This window comes from Ambystoma mexicanum, chromosome 8 (genome assembly GCF_040938575.1).
Source record: "Ambystoma mexicanum isolate Mex_15411 chromosome 8, UKY_AmexF1_1, whole genome shotgun sequence".
NCBI classification, from domain to species: Eukaryota; Metazoa; Chordata; class Amphibia; order Caudata; family Ambystomatidae; genus Ambystoma; species Ambystoma mexicanum.
The window spans coordinates 888,665,263-888,686,469 of NC_090929.1; the positions used below are offsets into that span (position 1 = coordinate 888,665,263).

Genomic DNA, 21,207 nt, shown 5'->3' on the forward strand with positions numbered 1-21,207 from the left:
CTCGTCCCGGGGTGAGAAGCCCTTGGCTGTGGCAAACGGCCCGCCGTGGCGATGCCATCCGTAGTGACCATGGCCGTGTCCGCCCCACTGTCCGGGTTCCTCAGTAGGGGAAGGCAGTAAACGTGCAGTAAAAATCTGAAGACGGCTGCCAGAGGAGGGGCTTATGGAGAGGGCAGCCATTGGCTGGGGGCAATATGACCCAGAGTACAGTGATTGGTTTAGAGGAGAAATACAGTTTCTTTTACCAAGGATTCCCGGCCTAACAATGGGGAATAATCATGAGCATGTGACCACGCCAGAACCCATGCTTACTCCTACGTCCCATCCTATTTCCTACATACTTTATGGCCAATTGCAACTGAATGCAGCCCTGGGGTGGAGAGTTGCCCCTCTAAGAAAACACGTTTTTCAAAACTGCCTGGCCAAATACTGCGTCTGATGTGGTGCTGGCATCCAAGCAGTAGTGTTTGCAAAAGGCAGATGGAGAAACCCAAGTAGCCGCCTTGCTGATCGTCTGCCATGGGATGTGTCTATGGAAAGCTACAGCTGTGGCCTTGGCTCCGATGGCGTGGGCATGCATGTTCGCTGGCAAAGACCTGTGCAGCCCCTCAGATGCCTCCTTGATGGCCATCACCATCCACCCTGCTAATGACGCCTTGGAAGTCCGGTCTTGTCTCGCCAAAAGTAATGAACAAGGCATCCGACTTATAGAAGCTTTTAGTCCTGGCAAAGTAAAATCTTAGAGCACGCCTGACATCCAGACAGTGCAATACTTTTGAGCCTCATCCTATGGATCCGCAAAGAATGTTGGAAGTACTATCTCTTTGTTACAGTGAAAAGATGAGACAACCTTAAAGAGAAATGCAGGGTGTGTCCTAAGCACCACCTTGTCCCTGTGAAATGTGTTATAGGGCTCTGAAGCCACCAGCGCCTGAATCGTGCTGATCCGGCGTGCTGTGGTAAGGCCAACCAGTAGGGCAGTCTTTATAGTAACCAGCCTGATGTCTGCCAATGCCATGGGTTTGAGGGCCAGGGCACCCAGCACCAAGTTAAGGTCTCTGACTGGATGTGGACCCTTAACCGGCGGATAGAGTCTGGTCAGGCCCACTAAGTGCCTTTTAACTACCGGATTGGAGGAGATGTCATCTTTAGAGTTCTTGTAGGCCCCTATGGCCGCTAGATACGCAGAGAAGGAGAACACATCGTCAAGTGAGCAAGGTCAGCGGGTCTATCTCGTTTGCCTTGGCTCAGTGACAGATCCTCATCAGCTTGCTCTTGTACTGACTCATGGTGAAGTTACTTCTTGCCCCATGTAAGACAGCTAGGTTGTTGTGACAATTGTAGATGTTTCAGGGTGACCTGTTCAGGAACTAAGCTGCCAGGGCTAACTTCTGCTGGATGGGGTGAACCACTGTGCCCTCTGCTGGGAGAGTAGGGAGGCTAGACCCAACGGGAGGTGTGTCAGAGGCTGATCCAACAGTCGGAGGAGTTCCAAGAAACAAGGTCTGGCTGGCTACCATGGTGCTATCAGGATGAGTCGAAGGCTCTGGGATTCCCTGACCTTGCAGATGACCCTGTGAATCAACGGAGTGGGGTGAAACGCGTATGCATTCGGGTCGTTCCATGGAATCTGCAGCGCGTCCCCCAGAGAGCCCCTGCCTTGTCCCATCCAGGACACAAACTGGTGGCATTTCCTGTTGCTCGTGGCGGCGAATAGGTCTACCTGAGGGTAGCGCCACATGTTGAAGACCCCCCCACCCTCTAGGACCTCCTCGTTCAACTACCACTTGTTTTCGACCCCCAGCCTGCTGAGTCTGTCCGCCTCCAAGTTGCATTACCCCAGGAGGTGGACTGCCGATAAGTAAATGCTGTTTGACAATGCCCACTCCCATCTGTCGATGGACAGACTGTAGAGCGGAGGAGACCTGGTACCCTGTTTAGGAGATATGGCATGCAGTGATCACGATGGCCCAGTGGACAGAGATGATTTTGAAAGAGTCTTCTCCTTGGACACTGCATGGCCGTGAACGGTCGACGTGGTTGGCGTTCGGGTGGTATGTCTTTAGTGCGCAGTGGAATGTGTGCGCTCTTGCCGCTGGGTGTCTTCTTAACAGGACCGTTGGCCTGCTTATTGGAGTCAGGGGCTCGCACATGGGGTTCTACCGAACCCTGGTCACCTTCGATGTCGCCAAGACCGTTGACGCTTCCATCGCTGGATTCACCCACCATGTCTATGGAGGCCTCTGCCTGCATGGCGTGTTCGGCCCAGCACATAGTCCAGCTCTCTTTTAAGGTCTTTGGTATTCACTTCAGGGAGATGCTAGGAAGGGGATTCATGTTCAAGTGTTTTATTAATAAAGAGCGGCTCCCAGTGGGATCACTATAAAATCCACTATGGTGTGTGTCCAGTTAAGTTAAGAATTCAGGGTTTAGCCCATCTCCTGTTAGCAGCAATTCTATTTGACATTCTATTTGACAAGAGCTGCATGTGGATGGATTTTTTCGGTCGGGCGAGGGAGCAGAGTGCAACCCTTGGCGATCGAGAAATACAGAAAGCATTGATGCAGACCTGTTGAGGACACTTCACAAGATGAGGGAAGGAGAGTGCCAATGAAGGCCACTGTACAAAGACTATGGCAGGCATCCTTCCAGTCACGGTTGAAGCATTTCCACAGTAGGATCCCTTGATGCTAGGATGCTGAACTTCGTCAAAAAGGCAACTTACACCACAAGCTGGCATCCACCTAAGTTCCAGCCGCAAACGCGGAACAGCAACAGTTTCTATCGAGTAAGCCCACTGGAGAGCTGGTCAGCCCACTTCTGAAGGCTCAGGGCAGCTGGATCTTCGAGAACATGTTGAGACTGGTTGGTCCCATCAGTCAAGGTGTTGAAGCACAACACAGGGCCTTTGCAGATCAGGGCTACACCGGGCCAGACGCAGGAATGGATTGCTGTGCCTCTTCAGAAATACTCTTTGCTGTTCTTTATGAGAGATTCTTGGCTCCAACCCTGATCTGAAGAAATGGGTGCAGGAGGCCTTGTCCAAAACCATCCAGCATGGAACCAATTCCAAGCCTTCTAATGGTAAGGATCTGCACCATTCAAGCAGCCAGAAGTTGTCTAATCTGGGCCACCTATTGGTTTCACTCATGTCCCAGACTCTTTGGCTCCAGGAACGCGGAATGGAACCAGTCAGCCCCTCCCACTTCCTGAGCCATGCACAAACAAAGACATCACTAGCCTGCGAAAGCAGCAGATTTGCTGGGATAGTGCATGACGTTATATGTGATTTTCTGACAAGGCAGGATATGGCGAAAGAACAGGCAAAGATCTAGTCTTGTGGCCAAAATGGTACAAATAGAATTGCTGCCTCCAGCTGGTCTTTAGGCACATAAAAGTAACCAAAATCTCAAGTGTAAAAGACTAGGGTGATACAGAAGTACGCCCATTGCACTGCATTGTCAAATGCTTTGATTAATGTTAAAATGTTACGGAAGTGTAAAAGACAAAAAAGGAATCAATACTGAGCCTGAAGGTCTGATCAGTTTCCAAATAACAATATGAGCAAAAGGCCAGGGGAGTGAAGCTGAAGGCCCCACTTCCCTGTAAAAAGTCTGGGTAGGTTCAGAAACAAAAAGCAAAACATCTGGGTGTCCATATAACTATCGAGGGAAAGTTGCCAAAAGAGAAATGTATTTTAACAATACCACACTCCCCTTGGGCAAGGGTGGTAAGGTGAGGAAGAATTTTGAAATGCAGGGGGAAAAAATTAAGCTGCTGTTCTGAAGTTCGTATCTCTGCAAGCAAAAAAGCAAAGGCCATAGTGCTTGTGTTAATCGTCTTATCTAGAGGGCAACATAATTTCAGGTGTCCAGGGCACTACTGACATTGACTTAAGTTGGTGCGTTGCTCACTCAGGTAGCTTAGAAAACGTTCAGGGTGCATCCTACAGGCAGCAACATTTAACAACCTGAACACATTGAAGAGGAAAGTTAGAATGTCAGTTCAGGAGCGGGAGCTGTGTAAAACAAACTCACCTGATTTTGTCTGCTTCCTATAACTTCTATCTATAAGCCTGAATCTACAAAGAGCAAACAAGCCCTTTTGGGAGAGTTAAAGCAAACAGCAAAGCATTGTTAAGCCAAAGGTGTGCAGTCCTAAGCCAAGTAAGCACCAATGTTTCTCCGTTTCCGAGAGGTGAGTCAACAGCAGCATTACTTAAACAAGTCGTTCACATAGGCAGAGACCAGGAGCTGAGTGAGGACAGCTGAAAAGTGAAACAAGGCTATGCAAAGAATGTTCAGCGATGTGAAACAGAAAAAAATGCATTTCATGCAGGCAACAGAAAGACACAAAAGAAACAGAGCATTGTCTGCAAAAGCAGTGCTACCCTTTATGAAATTAAATGTTCTGTACAACATGATCCTGTACACTACCCTCCAGCCGGGATATCCTACAAAGTGTGACTAGGTGCTTCCCCAATCACCTTTAAAGGTCAATTGATCTTTTTTCACCTAAGTGTTTCAACCACAATTTTGCAGTTACATTTCCTCTTGCAAACTGACATTCTTGGCAATCACAAATATTAGAACAGGCCCAAAACCTAATTTAAGAGTTTTTAGGTTGATTAGGTGTAACTAAAATTAAACGTTTTCTAATGAGCTGGATGACCACTATTAATGGCAATATAAAAGCCATCTGTTTAAATAACCACAGTGGGAAATTTCAGTTTTTAAATTCAAGTTCACAAAGTTGCTACTTGTGTGCGCACTCAGTTAAGGCACCTTTAAACAAAGGATTTGGAACTTGCTCCAAGGGTCTTTATGTTTAGTTTGACTCAAAGAAACATACCTACGCTGAGAAAACAGATATTCTAGGTCATACAGTGTTCATTCTTTCAATGACACTAAAATGGAGTACAGTAATGAACATACCGGACTCTCTTGGCATAGGCAACCAAGAAGCAGTGCTGTATAAGAAGCCACAATGCAGTCTTCCATGTGCTTCCCAGCATGTTGAAGGGCTGTAATGAAGAAACATTTTTAATTAAATTTGAGGCAATGTCACATATTTAGGCACATATTTGGACTAGGAACTCTTATTTTTATAAACTTTATTTAGCTCACAGGCAGATAGGTAGTACATAACTTTCAGCCTTACTTATTAATACAATTGCTACTTTTCTTACAGGTGCACGCGTCTTTTGCAAGTTCAGTTATTTGGTTATAATTTATTACATTTTACTGCTGTATAGTTTTCACATATTCCTGAAATGGTCCCCAAATGTCTTTGGGTCTACTCATTGTTGCTACTGTTCAGATATAGCCGTCCTCCCTTTCATGCACACAGGTCAATTCTCTAAGCCATTCACGTAATGTTGGGGCTTACTTTATTTCCATTGCAACAATATACATTTCTTTGCTATAACACATCCTATATTGAACAGTCTACGCTTTCTGACTTTGACCTTTCCAATATCTCCTAGAAAGTAATTAAGGGGAAGGAGGGTAGGCTGGATCTTCGTCATTGCTTTTAATGCCTCAGCAACTTCCTGCCAGAATAGTGTTACTTGGGGACAACTCCAAAACATATGGATTGTATCTGCTCCCTCTGTCTCGCATTTCATACATTTGTCCGACATATCCCGGGAAAATCGTGCTACCTTTGCTGGGGTGTAGTGTAGCCTATTTAGCACTTTAAATTGTATAAGTCGTAAGCGGGCATTAAGTGAGAATTCCTTACTTAAATGGCAGTACCTCTGTCACTTAGTCTCATATATACTCGCTGCAATGTCACTCTCCCATTTTTCTTTCGCTCTGTTGTGTCGGACCATGTTGTTCTGTATTGACCCATATAGCCTTGATATCAGCCCCCTATGCTCTTCTCCCTGTACCACTATTCCTAAGCAGTCGCAGTGCTGCGGGTTCTGCAGAAAGGATGGCCACCTTTTCCGCACCGCTGCTCGCATGCTATATAATATTGCAAAATCTTAACAGGGTTATCTCCAAGTTTTAGTTTGTATTCCTCCGCAGTTACAAATCTGCCCTCCGGGTATAGATCTTCCAACTTAATTATCTTCACAGGGTCCCACGAGATTTGGACATCTAAATCAAATGTGGGGGGCGGTGGGGGAGGGAGGCGGCCCGGACAGTTCCACAGTGGGATTTTGTCACTATAGGGGGTGGTCACACCTAATGGTTTGAAAATTCGGTGCCATGCATTTACTGTCTTGTGCACTGGAACGTACACGAATTCCCATAGCGGTCGTCTAGTATGACCGTCTTGAAGTCTACTGGGGTTGCTCCATAGTGCTACATAGTGTCCACTCTGTACCAGAATCCTGCATAATGAGCCTGCTCCACTTAATACAGTTTGAAATCCGGGGCAGCTAGACCCCCCAAACCCTCGGTCATAGGGTACGGTCAGTGTTTCCCCAATTCATACGGGCTGTCCCACCTTCCCAGACAAATTGTGTTGCCAGTGATCGGAGCTCATCGAAAAATTTACATCCTGGCCATACTGGGATAGTGTTAAAGTAACATAGTAGTTTGGGCACCACTATCATCTTGAGCAGTGGGATCCTCCTGTACAGCAACATAAGCAATCTAGACCATACATTCAGTTTTACTTCCAATGCATTGATACACATTTCATCATTTCTTTCATACAGCAATTTCTGTGTTCTTGAGACTATGACCCCTAGATACTTGAAGCTTGTTTGAGCCCACCGGAATCAGCATATGTCTTCCGGTTCAACAGTGTCTTCAGTTAATGGGAACAGCTCTGATTGGGTAGTGTTAATCTTATATCCTGAATGATGTGAACCTAGATACTTCTTCCATAACTGGCTTGATATTTGCCCCAGGGTTTCTCAGGTATATTATGTTGTCGGCATACAGTGAAATGATCTGTTGGGGCCCACTATATGTATCCCTCTGTGTCCGTGTTGGTCTTTCATTTGGCCTGCAAGTGTTTTGATTGTTAGTGCAAACAGGAGAGGTGAAAAAGGGCAGCCCTACCGTGTTCCTCCGGCCAGTGGAATCGATTCTGATATAAACACCATTAGTACAGAATGTAGCCGTTGGATTAGTATATAGTAGTTTAACAGACTTTCAATTGACTCCCCAGCCCAAACCGCTGAAGCACTCCAATCAAAAGGTTTGAAGACAGTCGAAAGCTTCTTCAGCATCTAACGAGGCTGCCACAGCCGATTCATGGGGGTCTACCTGTGAAATTATCCCAAATAGTCGCTGCAGGTTGAGGGCAGTGGATCTACCAGGAATGAATCCCGACTGGTCAGGGTGCACCAGAAGGGGCATATACGGGAGAAGCCAATATTTTTGCATCAGAATCTAAAAGGGGTTGTGGGCGATATCACGCCATGTCCCTTGGTGGTCTATCTGGTTTCAACAGCTCTGTTATAACCGCCTCAGTCATTGATGGCAGGAGAGTGCGATTAATGTAGGATTCCTCCAACACATTAAGAAGGTGTGGAGTCAGAATATCCTGGTACGTTTTATATAATTCCATTACTAGCCCGCCTAGGCCTGGTGCTTTGCCCGAGGCCAGAGAGGCGATAACATCTTCTAGCTCTTCCAATGTCACTGGCCCATCTAGCGTCTCGGGGGCCTCTTAGTTTAGTTGGGCAGCATTAATCCCTCCAAGTACCAGCCTACCTCTTCCTTAGTGCAGGGGTCTGCCTTCGCATATACCTCCTTGTAGTATTCCATAAACACTGCCTTCATTTCATCTGTTTTTGTCAAGAGCCGTCCCTCCCTCCCCTCAATGCCTGTGATAAGTTGGGTGCCCACCTCGCCTTGCACTACTCCAGCTAGGAAGTGTCAGGCCTGATCTTCCTCCCCATATCTGCGAGCCTTCATCGTTTTGCTATGAGGTTTAATTCTTGATCTGCAAAGTCACGGAACTTCAGCATGTTTCCTTTGATAAGTCATAGGAGGGACTAGTCTCTAGTTCCATATTCATTTTCAAGCTTCAGAAGATCCTGCTCTAATTCTCCCTTTGGATATTTTTATAAAATTCCAGATGTGACCAAGATCGCAGTGCCCCATAACCATACTTTGAATGTTGCCCATACAGTTGTGTATTGTGGGACAGATCCCTCAGTTTAAAAAACATTTCCATGACTTCCCGTAGGGTTGATGCCAGAGTGGCGTCTTGTAGCGCCACCATCAACATCATCCATAATGGCTGAGTTGGTGTCTTATTTAATGACATGCATATCATCACTAGCGAATGGTCGGACAGGGTGCGTGGCAAACTCTTGCTGCTGCGCAGCCTGTGCATCCACACTGCCGACAACAACCAAAAATCTAAGCGAGACATTGCGTAAAGGACTGTTGAGTAGTAAGTATATTCAGTTTCTCTCAGTTCTTCAATCACACATATACCAACCCATCATTATTTGTTTAATTGTTTGTGCAGTTGCTGTGGTTCCCCCATTGTCTTGTACTAGCTCTATCCTTAGTGATATGGTGGTGGTGTATTAAAATCCCCTACGCATATCATAGGGATGTCCGGTGTTTTCCCCAACATTTTTGCGATGTGTATAAAAATTGGGATTATCAATGTTTGGGCTATTTGTGTTTAGCAGCATAATCTTATCCACTATTTCACGTCTAATGACTACATAGGCTCCCTCTGGGATCTATTTATATTTCCTTAGGGCTGAAAGCTAAGGATTTTTGTATCATTTTGAGTACTCCCCTCGCCTGCAACGAATAGAGGAATAGTACCTTTGTCTTCGCCATTTGGGCGCAAAATCGTCATGAGTTGGACCCAGGGCGTGTGTTTCCTGTAACATAACAATTTTAGGGGAGTGTCTTTCAATATGATATGCATTACCTACAGTAAATGCATTTCTGATGATTGTATCTGCTTAGATTTACATGCTGTGCATATGGTCCGACATCCAGTGGTAATCGCGGAGTATTGCATGTTGTCTTTCGGGAACCGAAAGGGGACGTCAACATAGGCGTGTCTGTAACTCTATCCCTATCGTGACGTGTAGTGTACCCAAAATCCCTCACGCCCCGAGGTCCCTCTGATTGTATTTTTTCAGCCATGAGGGAGCCCAAGGCTATTGTGAGTGAGTACACGAAGAAGAGAGAAGTAGTAAGACGTCTATGTTCATTCCACCCCGAGCGGGGAGGTAGGGAGGGCGCAGGTGAATCTAAGCAGATACAATCTGTGCATAGACTAGCGAGCAGTACCCAGAGTTCGAGGTGGGTTGTGAGAAGGAACAGTAGAGAAAAGATGTCTTAGTACTGCTTGTCCCATCTGAGAATCAGACCTAGAACGATGGTCTAGGCAATAGTGTTTTGTAAAGGTGTTTACAGAACTCTAGGTTGCCGCTTTGCAAATGGACTCAAGGGGAACATTTGCAATGAATGCTATTGATGCCCCAGTGCCCCAAGTAGAATGTGCTCTAGGCTTGAAGGGCAGTTCTCCCTTAGCCAGAGTATAACAGTCTGATGCATTTAACAATCCACCTTGAGATAACTGATTTAGAGACAGGATCCCCTTCTCTACCAGCTGCCACTGAAACGAAAAAATGGTATTTCCAGGTAGAACATGACTGCCCTGCGCACATCTTGTGTGTAGGCTTCTTTCGGCCATGCTAGTGGGATTCTGGAAAAAAGGTAGGTAGTTCAATGGACTGGTTCACATGGAACTTCCGAGATGAATTTAGGCGCAAATCTGGGGCGAGTGCACAGAACTACCTTATCCCTGTGGACTGTAACAAAAGGGTCTAGAACAGAAAGTGCCTGTAGCTCGCTAACACTTCTAATAGAAGTGATGGCCACTAGGCAGGCCGTCTTATAAGTCTGGTCTTTTAGACTTGCTTTATGCATTGGCTCAAAGGGAGATCCCATGAGCCTGGTCAAAACCACATTTAGATCCCATCCAGGAGCTGGGTGAGAAATGGGAGGATAAATCCTCTTAACCCCTTCCACAAAGGCCGGTATCTTCCACCGCAACACCTTTTGTTGTGATGTGGCGTAGGCTGAAAGAGCAGGGAATCGAAGACCAACCCAGTATCAAACAGATGGGTTAGGTACAGCGCAATGTGTGTGGGTGAGCAATCGATGGGATTGACGTCCTTGGAATTACACCAGATGTCAAAAAGTTTCCATTTGCTGGCATAGCAATAACATGCGTTAGGTTTTCTAGCTTCCGCGAGTATGTCCATGCACCTCTGAGGGAGCTGTCGGTGTCCAAACTCTATGACCTCAGGAGCCAAGCTGCTAAATTCAGAGTTTGTGGGCATGGGTGTAGGGTCTCCCCCTGTCCTGAGACAACATGTTGTATGGGCAGGGTAGTTTTACTGGTGGGGAGAGGGACCATTTCCATTAGATGAGAGAATCAGGATTGGCGGGCCCACATGGGGGCCACCAGTATCTTGGTAACTGGTTCCTGGTGCATCTTGTGCACTATCTTGTTGTGAAGGGGAGGGTGAGGGGGAAGCGTAGACAAATTTCCCTGACCATGTTATCCAGAGACCGTTCCTCTTGGAGCGTTTCTGGGGGTACCTGGAGGCTTAGTCTTGGCATTGGGCGTTCTCCTGAGTTGCGAACAGGTCGATCTCTGGGAAGCTCCATTCTGCGAAGACGTTTGACATGATGTCTTCGTGCAGACGCCATTCGTATTCTACGGGCAGAGGAAAATCTCTGCTGAGCACGTCTGCCAGAAGATCGAGTTCCCCTGGAACATGTTGGGACAACAGAAACATCTTGTGTCTGAGAGCCCATATCCAAATGTTCTGCGACAGCTTGGATAACCCTGGAGTGAGTTTGTTTGTTTGTTTATTTATTTGTATAGCGCTCCTGACCCAGAGGTATATGGGCGCTTAAACATCAGGTTACAGGCATAGGTAAGAACATTTGTACATATGTGCAGTATAAGTATAGTTACAAAAGCAGTTATGAAAGCAGTTATAGTGGGATTAGTAACATCGTAGCGGATACATACATACATACAGTGTTAGTTATTTGTTGAGTAACCAGGTGATGATCTTAGTTCTGAAAGGTTGAAATATAGGGGTAGATTTGATGTCCAATGGAATAGTGTTCCATAATTGTGAGGCTAGAACTGGGAAGCTGGAACCACCGGCTCTTTTTAGGGAGTATTTGGGCACTGTCAGTTGTAGTGTATTAGAGGATCTGGTGGCTCTAATATTCTGTTTTAAGGTGAATTTATCGGTTAAATAAGGTGGGGCCAGGTGGTTAAGAGCTTTGTAGGTGAGGCAGATAGTTTTTAGGTCTATTTTTTGTTGGATGGAGAGCCATTTGCATGAGATTCTTGTGGCTGAGATATGTTCTCTTCTGGGAATATTAAGGGCGGCACGGAGTGCATTGTTTTGTAGAACTTGCAGTTTATTGACAACTGTTTTATTGGCACCTACATACAGGCTGTTGCAATAATCCAGTTTGGATTGTATAAGTGCTCTGGCTAGAGTAAGGCAATTGTTGGGGGATATCAAAGGTCTGCAGGCTCTGATTAGTTTCCCAGTGTAAGCAGTGGCTGAGGCAGTCATATTAATTTGTTTGGCGAAGTTGGTGTTAGTGTCGAGATAGAAACCCAGAGTTTTTACACTTTTGGCAGTGGGAATGGTGTTGCCGTCAATGATGAAGCAAGAGTAGCTAGGGTTGAGATTCCGGATAGTGTTGGGTGAGCCGACAAGGAGCAGTTCAGTCTTGTCATCGTTCAGGCAGAGGCCATGTGTGGCCATCCATGCCTGAACGATGGAAAAGACTTCACCGATCCTGTTGACGTCCGCGTTGTAGTTGCCTGATAAAGTGAGGAGTATCTGGGTGTCATCTGCGTAGTTAGTGTAGGTGACACCCAGATGGTCCAGTTTGTCGAAAAGGGGCTTTGTGAATATATTATACAAAGTGGGTGAAACACAAGATCCTTGTGGGACACCGCAGGTAATGGGAATAGGGTCGGCTGCTGCTATGGGTGAGAAGACTCGCATGGTCCTGTTGTCCAGGAAGGATTGGATCCATGTGACCGCCGAGTGGGAGAAGTGTGCTGCCGATGATAAGTGGTTGCACAAGATTTTGTGGTCAACCAGGTCAAAGGCAGCGGAGAGGTCGAGGAGAAGCAGGATGGCAGCCCTCCCTTTATCTTTGATTTCGTCTATCTGGCTCTTGAGATCAACAAGGGCCGTTTCCGTCCCATGTTGGGGACGAAAGCCAGATTGGCGAGTACCTAGTAATAGGTTAGTTTCAAGGTAATCCTGAATTTGTAAATAGGCCGCTCTGTCAAGAATCTTTAGTAAAAATGTGACAGTGGTAATGGGTCTATAATTTGTGGGTATGTCTGGGTCGAGGGTCTGTTTTTTTAGCAAGGGTAGGACCCAGGATTGTTTCAGATTACTTGGGACCATGTTGTTAGAAAAAGACAAGTTTATTAATTTGGTGATGAAGGGGGAGAGATCCCTGGCAGCATCCTTGATAATCTGTGCGGGGCAACTGTCCCCCTTGCAGTTCGAGGGTTTCAAGGATGCTATAATTTTTTGTACTTCAGGTATGGTAATCTTTTTGAAGGTGAAGCCTGAGCTAGTGGCGGTGAGTGGGGGATGGGTGGGTCTGGAGGTGGGGTCATGAGTGAGCTGTTGCCGTTTGTTTCCAATTTTAGTTTGGAGCCCTGAAATTTTGTTGGCAAGGGCATTCTGGATCCCTGTGCACCAAGGTTTATCCTTTGTGCAGGTATCTTCGGGAGGAGTGGGGTTTTCTAATTCCTTTAAGATGTTAAAGAGCTCTTTTGTACTGGAGCCTGCCTGTGAGATCCTGGAATTAAGAGATTCTTTCTTAGCACGTGTGATCTCATTTTTGTAGAGGGTGGAGATATTGGTAAGGTTGGTTCTATTGTCTACTGAAGGCACCGATTTCCATAGTGATTCAAGTTTGCTTTTTTGTAGTCGGAGAAGTTTGAGCTCTGGTGTGTACCACATATTCAGGTGCGCTTTAGGTTTCCCTTTGCGCATTTTTAATGGGGCAATGGTGTCGATAGCTTTAGCCATGGAGTCATTATAGGCGTTGACCAGCGAGTTTAAGTCGGTTGTAATTGGTAGGGCGTTCAGAATGGGGGTCACCAGAGGCATTAAGGCTTCAGCTGTGATGTTGCTCTTTTTCCTAGTTAGGCAGGCCGGAGCAATAATAGACCTTTTGTGCTCTAGGTTGTTGATATTAATGTCAAAGGGGAGGCAGTGGTGATCCGTCCAGATGAGCTGTACAGGGTCCTTTAGGGTGATGTTACAGTTGAGGGCGGTTACCCAGTCAAGGATTCTGCCTTTCTTGTGGGTGGGTTTGGAGCATAGTTGAAGGAGGCCATGCTCCTCTAATGCCGTGGCTAGGGCAATGGCAGGGGTGTCAAGAGGGTCATTAAACCCGAGATTGAAGTCTCCCAGTGTGACCATTTGTGCTGAAGGTTTGGAGCTTTCGGCTACTAGGGAGGTGATATCTTCCTCAAATGAGCCAGGTGGACCCGGGGGTCTGTAGATTAGGTGCATAGTGATAGTACTCTTCGGGGAGGTTTGTAGTTTAACTGTAAGGTGTTCACATGATTTGAGTGGAGGAGAGGAGCTTAGTCTGATATCAAGTGAGGACTTGAAGATGAGGGCTACACCACCTCCTCGAGCATTGGGTCAGGCTACTCTGAGGATAGTGTAGTTGTCAGGGATGGCTAGGGTAAGGGATGGTCCCGCAGCCTCATGTAACCAAGTTTCTGTCATAGCAAGGAAGTCTAGGTTGTTAGTCAGAATGATGTTGGCGACTTCTATGGAGTGGGCGACTAGTGATCTAACATTTAGAAGAGCTCCTTTTAGTGTATGGAGGGTAGAGTTGATGGGGGTTATAGTGTACTTGTTAGTTTTGTTGGGTAGTTTAGCTGGGCGTTTGCTAGTTTTGTAGTGGATTCTGGCACCAAGTCTATTGTTGCGATCGGTAGGGATAAGGGTGGTTGCTTGAGAGACAGTAAGGTCGGTCATCGTGGAGGGGCTGTGATGATGGGTGGGGCAGGGTGCTCTAATGTCGGTAGGGTTCTGCTTGGAACTATCTGCGCTCTTATTGTCTAGGACATCATAAAGCTGTGCATGGTCATGGGTAGGATAAGCATATTGTGGACCGGGAGGAAGGCTGGAGTAGTGGGCAGGAATGGTGTGGGGCAGACGATAGGGTAATGTCTTGGGCAGGCGGGTCTAGCTAGTCCATTTTTATGGGTTATGTAGCTGTTACCGTTGCAAAGTATATTGCTTTGCATGACACAGAAGGGGAACATGATCACGGTGAGGCAAAGTAGCATAAAGTGTGTGCTAGGGGCGATGCGCCGTGCAGAGGATTGGCGGGTGAAGGACATCGGTGCGACCATAAGGCACAACACAGTAGTGTGGTCTAAATGCGACCATAGGGCACAACACAGTAGTGTGGTCTAAGTGCGACCATAGGGCACAACACAGTAGTGTGGTCTAAATGCGACCATAGGGCACAACACAGTAGTGTGGTCTGTATGCAACCATGGGGCAAACATAGTAGCATGGTCTAAATGCCACAACAATCAATACAACAAGCAGGTATAGTGTGTATGTGACCAGAGCTAGAGACCATAGACCCATCTAAGTGGGAGTGGCTAAGAGTCCATGCATACAGTAATGTCCCGGTAATTGCATGTACTTACAATGCGTTCTCCATAAGCAGGAGGGTTCTGGCAGTGGGTAAGTTGCAAGTTGAGCAGAGGTGGTGGCCACTCCGCGCTCCCATGCGCGTAACAGGCGCAGAACAGGCCTTTGTATGGCCTTAGGATTGGCCTGCGATTCCGCCTGCCGGCGGTTCTTCCTGGTCAAATCGAGGTTCAGCCTCGATATCGTGCCGCGATGCGCCCGGCATGGGCGAGTCAGGCACCTTGAATGGACAGGGTCAGGCAGGCCCCTCTTTTTGTTCAGGTAATACATGGCTGTAGTGCTGTCTGTTAGAATCAGCACCGTCTTCCCATGTAGTTGCATCTGAAAGGCCTTTAATGCCTTGAACACTGCTAATAGCTCCAGTAAATGTATATGGTTGGACGCTACTTGTGGGGACCACACTCCATTGGCTGTCTGCTGAAGCAGGTGACCCCCACCCCGTGAGAGCTGTGTCTGTCGTGAGAGTGGCTTCCACTGCAGGGGTGGTGAAGGTTTTCCCCTTCAAGAGGTTTTCTCTTGACCACCATTGCAGAGAGAGAACAAGGGCTGGCAAGAACTACCAGATCTTCCCATTGTCCGCTGGCCTGACACCACTGGCTGTTGAGCCACTCTTGCATGGGACGCATGCACAGCCGTGCGTGGGGAACCAAGTATATCCACAACGCCATCATTCCTAGCAAACGCATGACTTTGCGCACTGTCACCTCCCGACTGGCTACATATTGAGGGATCTGAAATAGCATGTTCTGAACCCTCTCATTGGAGGAGAAGATGAGGCCGTCTTTCGTCCGGATTAGAGCTTCCAGAAATTGTTTTATTTGACTGGGGACTAGACTGGATTTCTTCTCGTAGAACCCTAGACTGAACAGAAGGTCTACGGTCTTTTGGGTGTTAAAAAAACATGTGTCGTACGAGTTCCCTGTTATGAGCCAGTCGTCTAGTGTTAGGGAGAATTCTCATTCTATGGCTAATTTCCCTCACCTAGTAAGTCCCCCAGCAGCTCTGCTCGATTTCTGGAATTATTTTTTCCACCTGGTAAGAGTTGTGTGATCTTGGGCTCTGGAGCACACCACTCCGTGAGCCCAACTTGTTGTGTGTGTTACACAGCACCTTCAGTGCAGTAAACACAGGGTTGTCGCTAAGACTTCCCAATGACTCAATTTTTCTGGGGCCGACTACTGTCCCCCAGAAACATGTGAAGTTGCCATTAACTTTATATAGTCACTTTTAAAAAAAATGCAGACCCAGTACACCCCATCTTACATGGAGTACTGGAAAGGGTTACTTCATAACCCTTTTTGTCTGTGCATCTCTGAGCTTTGTTTTGCTCTTTTAACATTTAGACTTGGCTGGTGGCAGTGGTATCCAACTACCCTAACTTTTCTACCGTGATTATAAATGTGGTACTGTTCCAGGTTATTATATTAGCCTCGAACATAAACCCGCTTGACCAAATGCTCTTTCTTTTGGCTCCGGTCGGGTTTATACGCCATTTCTTTTTGTTAAAATCCTTCTTGTGTTTTACTTTGCACAGCAAACCAGGTTTGCCTTCTTTGTTCACCGTCTTTTGGCGGGCTTCCCCAAAGAAGCCCTCCTTTGGCGCCTGGGTGTCTAGGTGGGCTGAATGTGAGGGAGGGTTGTAGTCACCCCCTGCACAGGGTCTCCTTGGAGACCCATGTCGCTCTTTGTGTCCATTGGCTGAAGGGGTTGTCCGGGCTGGACAACCCCCCCTGCTGTGTGATTGACAGCCAGGCTGTATGAATGGGGGAAACTGCATAAAAAGCAGGTCTCTGAGACTGGTAAAGCAGAGTCGCTACTGGAATGAAAGAACCAACGAGTAACTGGCTGAAGAGGACCCCTACAACGACTGAACCGTGCGCTGAAGCCCTCCTGCTGGTTGGAATCTCCAGAATCCGACGACAGAGAAGATCCTCCAGGAAACTTCTTCCCTTGAGCTGGTGGGACCAACCAGTTCACCCAAACTGCAAGCCAGGACCACCTGTGGTCGAATTCGCTGTACAGAGCTACAGTGGGTCGGATAGCCAGGAAGGTCGGACCCTGCTTGGGTTTTAAGGAGCGCACCTTTTATTCGTTGTTTTGCTCTGCTCCTGGTTTCTTAGCTGGGTGGCTCAGGACCCTCAAGTCTTCCTACTTCGTGTCAGTCCGACAGTCGCTTCAGAAACCGTGATCCTGCAGGAATCACCAGGATGTCCGCCTCAGCTACAGCTCCCTCTCCGTTTTAAGGGACTGTGCAAATCCAGTTGTCCGTTTCGTTCAACCATGGTGAAAGTGTTTGAAATCTTTCTCCAATCCGAGGGCTTGTCCTTCTCTTCTCTTTGAACTAACTTTTCTACCAAACAACCTCGTCCGGTATCTGTGCCACGAACTTTACAGCGAACTACCCTGAACTGTGTGATCATGAGCAAAAGACTTTTGACCCATTGACTTTGGCCTTAAGCCCTTTCTAGCTGATCTCCTCACTGAAGTGCCTCTTATTCAATTGCCCTGAGTACTTACCTGTTGGTTTGCCTAATTTCTAATAACTTTGTCTTTCCCTCCCTTTTAAATTGCTGGAGTGCCATTTTGCTCCCACTTCATTTTGTGAGCTTAACTTGTCTGGAATTTAAGGGAAGTGGTGTATTTATGATTCCGATTTTTAATTTGCTTATAATAGTGAAATGTTATACAACTGTTGAGTAAATAAATATATTATTTTACTTAGAAACCTTGAGTCAGTGTTTGCCTGAATCATAGTAATTGCTGTCCTTTGTGTAACTATTGGATACTGCTCACTTACTCTTGAGATAAGTCTGGCTGCTCTGCTACTGCTAACACTTTAACTGTGTAGTACAGGCTTGTACCAAAGGTGAAATTTTACTGTCACTTGTAGTCTTAATTGTGTGTGGTGTTCCCAAAGTGTACTGCATATAATTCTGCTTAACAGTACCACTCTTAACCATCGGTTCCTTTGAAATGCATCAACTGCTAACAGTTCATATGGCATAAGAATCACATTATAAGATGAATCCTCGCTAGACACGGAAAAAAGGCAAGTTAAATCAAGCAATGGCAAGTTAAATCCCCACCCCCCCCGTCTACCTAGAGACTGTTCTGTGCGAGGATCCCCCACCTGGGCAATCTGTAAATGAAGCGTATTTGACGAGCCCAGTCCAATTATGCTCAATATAGTCTCAAGTCCTCCTAAAAGGTTCCACGACCCCAAAGTACCTGGTTTCGTAGAGTTCCATGAGTCGACGGGCCCTTCTTGAGTGCACTCCCTTTAAGGCAGGAGCCACAGTCGTCGAGAGTCAGTGAAGAAAAAGGGTGAACACTTTTGTTGCAGCAGCAGTCTCGGTTCTTGCAGTGCTTGTTGACGATTGGTTCGAAAAAGTCCTGCAAGCTGAGGCGTGTGGTGCACCTCGACGACTAGTGTTTGTTGCAGCAAAGAGTTGATGAAGAACTTCGGGCCAGCACGGGTGTCGATCGTCAGCATCTCTGCGGTCTTCAGGTGGCGGGAAACCCACCAGGGGATTCTCCTCAGTCGTCAGCAACCTTGACTTTCTACGGCAGGATGAAAGCTGTCGACTGTGATGAGCAAGGGAGTCCTTGAATCAAATGTCTTAGGCAAAGGAGCACTGCGGCTCTGGTCGTCGAAGGAGATGGACTTCAATGTCTGTTAAGACGGATTTCTGAACTCTGTCCTGGTGGCGCAGAAGTTCAGAAGGCCAACCTAATTACTTGGAACAGGGTAACCTCTGGACGAGCCAGACCAATCAAGGTAGCGATCGCGGCGGTCAAGACTAGGTCTCAAGAGGGGTGAGGGTGACTGAAAGCCCGCAATGAGCACACAAAGCAAGATCACTTACAAACTACTCCAAACAGTTGTTATATTAAAAATATATACACATTTATTTCAAGGCCTTTAAAACAATGACAGTAGCGAGAAAATCACAATAGAACGATAGTAAACCAACACATACCATACCAACACAATATATATACAAATACGACAGTCTCAAGCGTTAGATGCACGAAATGGGTAGTCCACCTAAAAGGGAAGGAAGACAGGCAGTGCAAAATAATGCTTAGACCCAGTTCGCCTTCAGAGGCACCTAACTAGATGGAAGTCCGAGCCCTGCGAAGAGTGGAGCCTTGTGCTCAAAAGTACCTGCACACACTGGTGCCAACAGGCAAAAGGAGGAGCTCTTCGAGGGAAATCAGGCAGTTCAGTTTAGTGCACAAAAGAAGAAGAACAAGTTCCGCGACTCAAGCGCAGCCTCCACAGTGGGCAGAAGCAGAGCGCGAGTACGGAGAAGGGTGCTGTTTGACACAGCGGGGAAAAGCAATGGGCTCCTGCAGGAGGGCGACCAGATCCTAGCTATGCTACTCACCGGTCCCCGATGCAAGCAGACCCAGGCTTCTCCGCGTCCGTTTCAGCAGCTGGCAGGTTCAGAAGAGCAGGGAACGCCTCGTCGTCGTGTTGAGTAAAAAGACGTCCCAATCGAAGAAACCCGCACAGTTTGTCACCGCAGCAGAGCAACGGAGCGGCCGTGTGTATTTGAGCCAAATGTACACTACTCACTTCTGACCTGGGAACGCCAAGTGTACGAAGCATGTGAGTGACCAGGACTCGAAATACTACACAACCTGGCGGCGGTTACAGAGCAAGACTCCCGTGTAAGCTGGTCAGTCAGCTGGATGGCCCAGAGACGCTTCCGAAGGCTTACTGGCAGGAGATGATGAAGATGCCGAGAATAGCTGTTCCCGCTATTCCAAGGGACGAAGCACCAGTACAGGCCTTCTGGTTCGATTCAAGGTGAAAAGGGTTTCACAAGGCGACAGCAGTGCAGAGGAGAAGTCCTTCAGCGGGTCACCAGCGATTCCTCGGTCCAGCCTCTTGGTTGCAGGATACTTGGCTCCTGTATTCCTTCGTTCGTGAGAACTCAGGAGATCGACATGGTAGTGGTGTTTCCAGCCCCCTCTTATCCACGGTTCCCTTCGCGCCAAAACGGAGGGGACCCAATGGGAGATCCGCTCATCAACACTCACACCATTCGTGGACCAATCACGGACCACGGTGGTCGCAGGCATTCACACCACTCTAGACTCTCTGGCACCCAGGATGTGTATTGGGACCAGACATCCCAGCCCACATCCTGGAGGCACACACAAGACATGTAGAAGCCCGCGAAAGCATCCGTGTTTGGCGGGAAAGTACATGCCCAAATAAGGAAGGCCCGGGTCGGCTCTACCTGGGGAAGGTGAAGGGAGCAAGACGGTCAGCGGACAGGACAAAGGAGCCTCGTGGTCTGGCCATTTTGGGAGCCAGGCCACCATTTTGGGTTAAGCGCGGAAAACACGCTTAGAACGCCAAAAGGAGCTCAAAACACAAGAAAACGATCGCTGCCACCATTCCCGTCCCTGAATCACTTGCACCGATCAGATACAATCCTAAACGAGTATCTAGGGCCTGTAGAAGGCTAGAGACCCAAGAGAGCTGTAACTTAGATTACAGTGCCCTCTTGTGTCATGTTGCACGAAAGCTTCAACATGATAAAAGAAACTACGGGAAACAGCGTTCCCCGGTACTGACTGTCTTAAGGGCATGTCAGTTTCCCCGTAAGAAAGGAGCGAAAGCCCAGAGGAGTGCGGCAGAAGGCTGCACTTCTCTGGCAAAGTCAAGAACAAGGTGAAAAACAACAGCAAAAAGTTTAGGGGTTGCCACATGGAAGGAAAATTACCTACAATTACGAAATCTTTCCTAACAATGTCCGGGCGCTTTGCAATTCCGCGGCGGTCCCAGTCTCTGGTCGGCAGCCTTTCGAGGATCTGACGTCTAAGGAGCTTTGGCAAAGATCAACTGGTGCAAGAAGGTAGCTTGGGAAGAGTTCTCCTAGCCAGGTCCTCTCTTGGATCAGTTCCTTGACAGTCATGCAGCTTTCAGAATAGCTAAGGACAGCAACAGCAATCCTCCTTCCAGTGGGCTTCAAGGTTAAGCATCAAGTATCAACTTCTGAACGATTTCCATCAGTGAGAGGCCACCAGATATACTGTGCATCTCCCATTCACTCTGCTGGGTCACACCCAGGTAACCAATCATTCAGAAGGGCATTCAGGCAGCCAATCTGGCTCACAGTGCATTCAGCTATTCTTCTCCATCCAGACACTCGCGAAACAAGGAATGTGGATTCGGGCAAGCAGTCTGCCATTCAGCACTCCACACTGCATTCATACTAGTTTCGGGCAGGGCGGTCTCTGTCATTGTGTCAAACACCAGATACTAGAAACCCATAACATGAAAAGCATATTCGTCACACACTTCATTCACCCAGGGGCGTGGCCACAACATACAGTCATTGAGAAGCCTGGACTTCACCACACTACCATATATGGAACTTCCACACAACAGCCAGTCAGGGGGAAGGGACAGAGTCAGGGCTTCCCAGGACTTTGGAAAAATAAGGTAACAGGTGATAGAAAGCAAGAGGCCACAGGGGCCATCTTGT

The 21,207-nt window shown here is 47.4% G+C and overlaps 1 protein-coding gene across 1 annotated transcript in view; it reads right to left on the reverse strand.

Annotated features, from left to right (window-relative positions):
* The window catches only part of WAPL (WAPL cohesin release factor), a 1,736,851-nt gene that overhangs the window by 161,610 nt on the left and 1,554,034 nt on the right, over nucleotides 1-21,207 (reverse strand). The window contains exon 17 of the mRNA XM_069610766.1: nucleotides 4,935-5,023. Within this exon, the coding sequence (XP_069466867.1) occupies nucleotides 4,935-5,023 (89 nt within the window). The remainder of the gene's footprint in view (nucleotides 1-4,934; nucleotides 5,024-21,207) is intronic.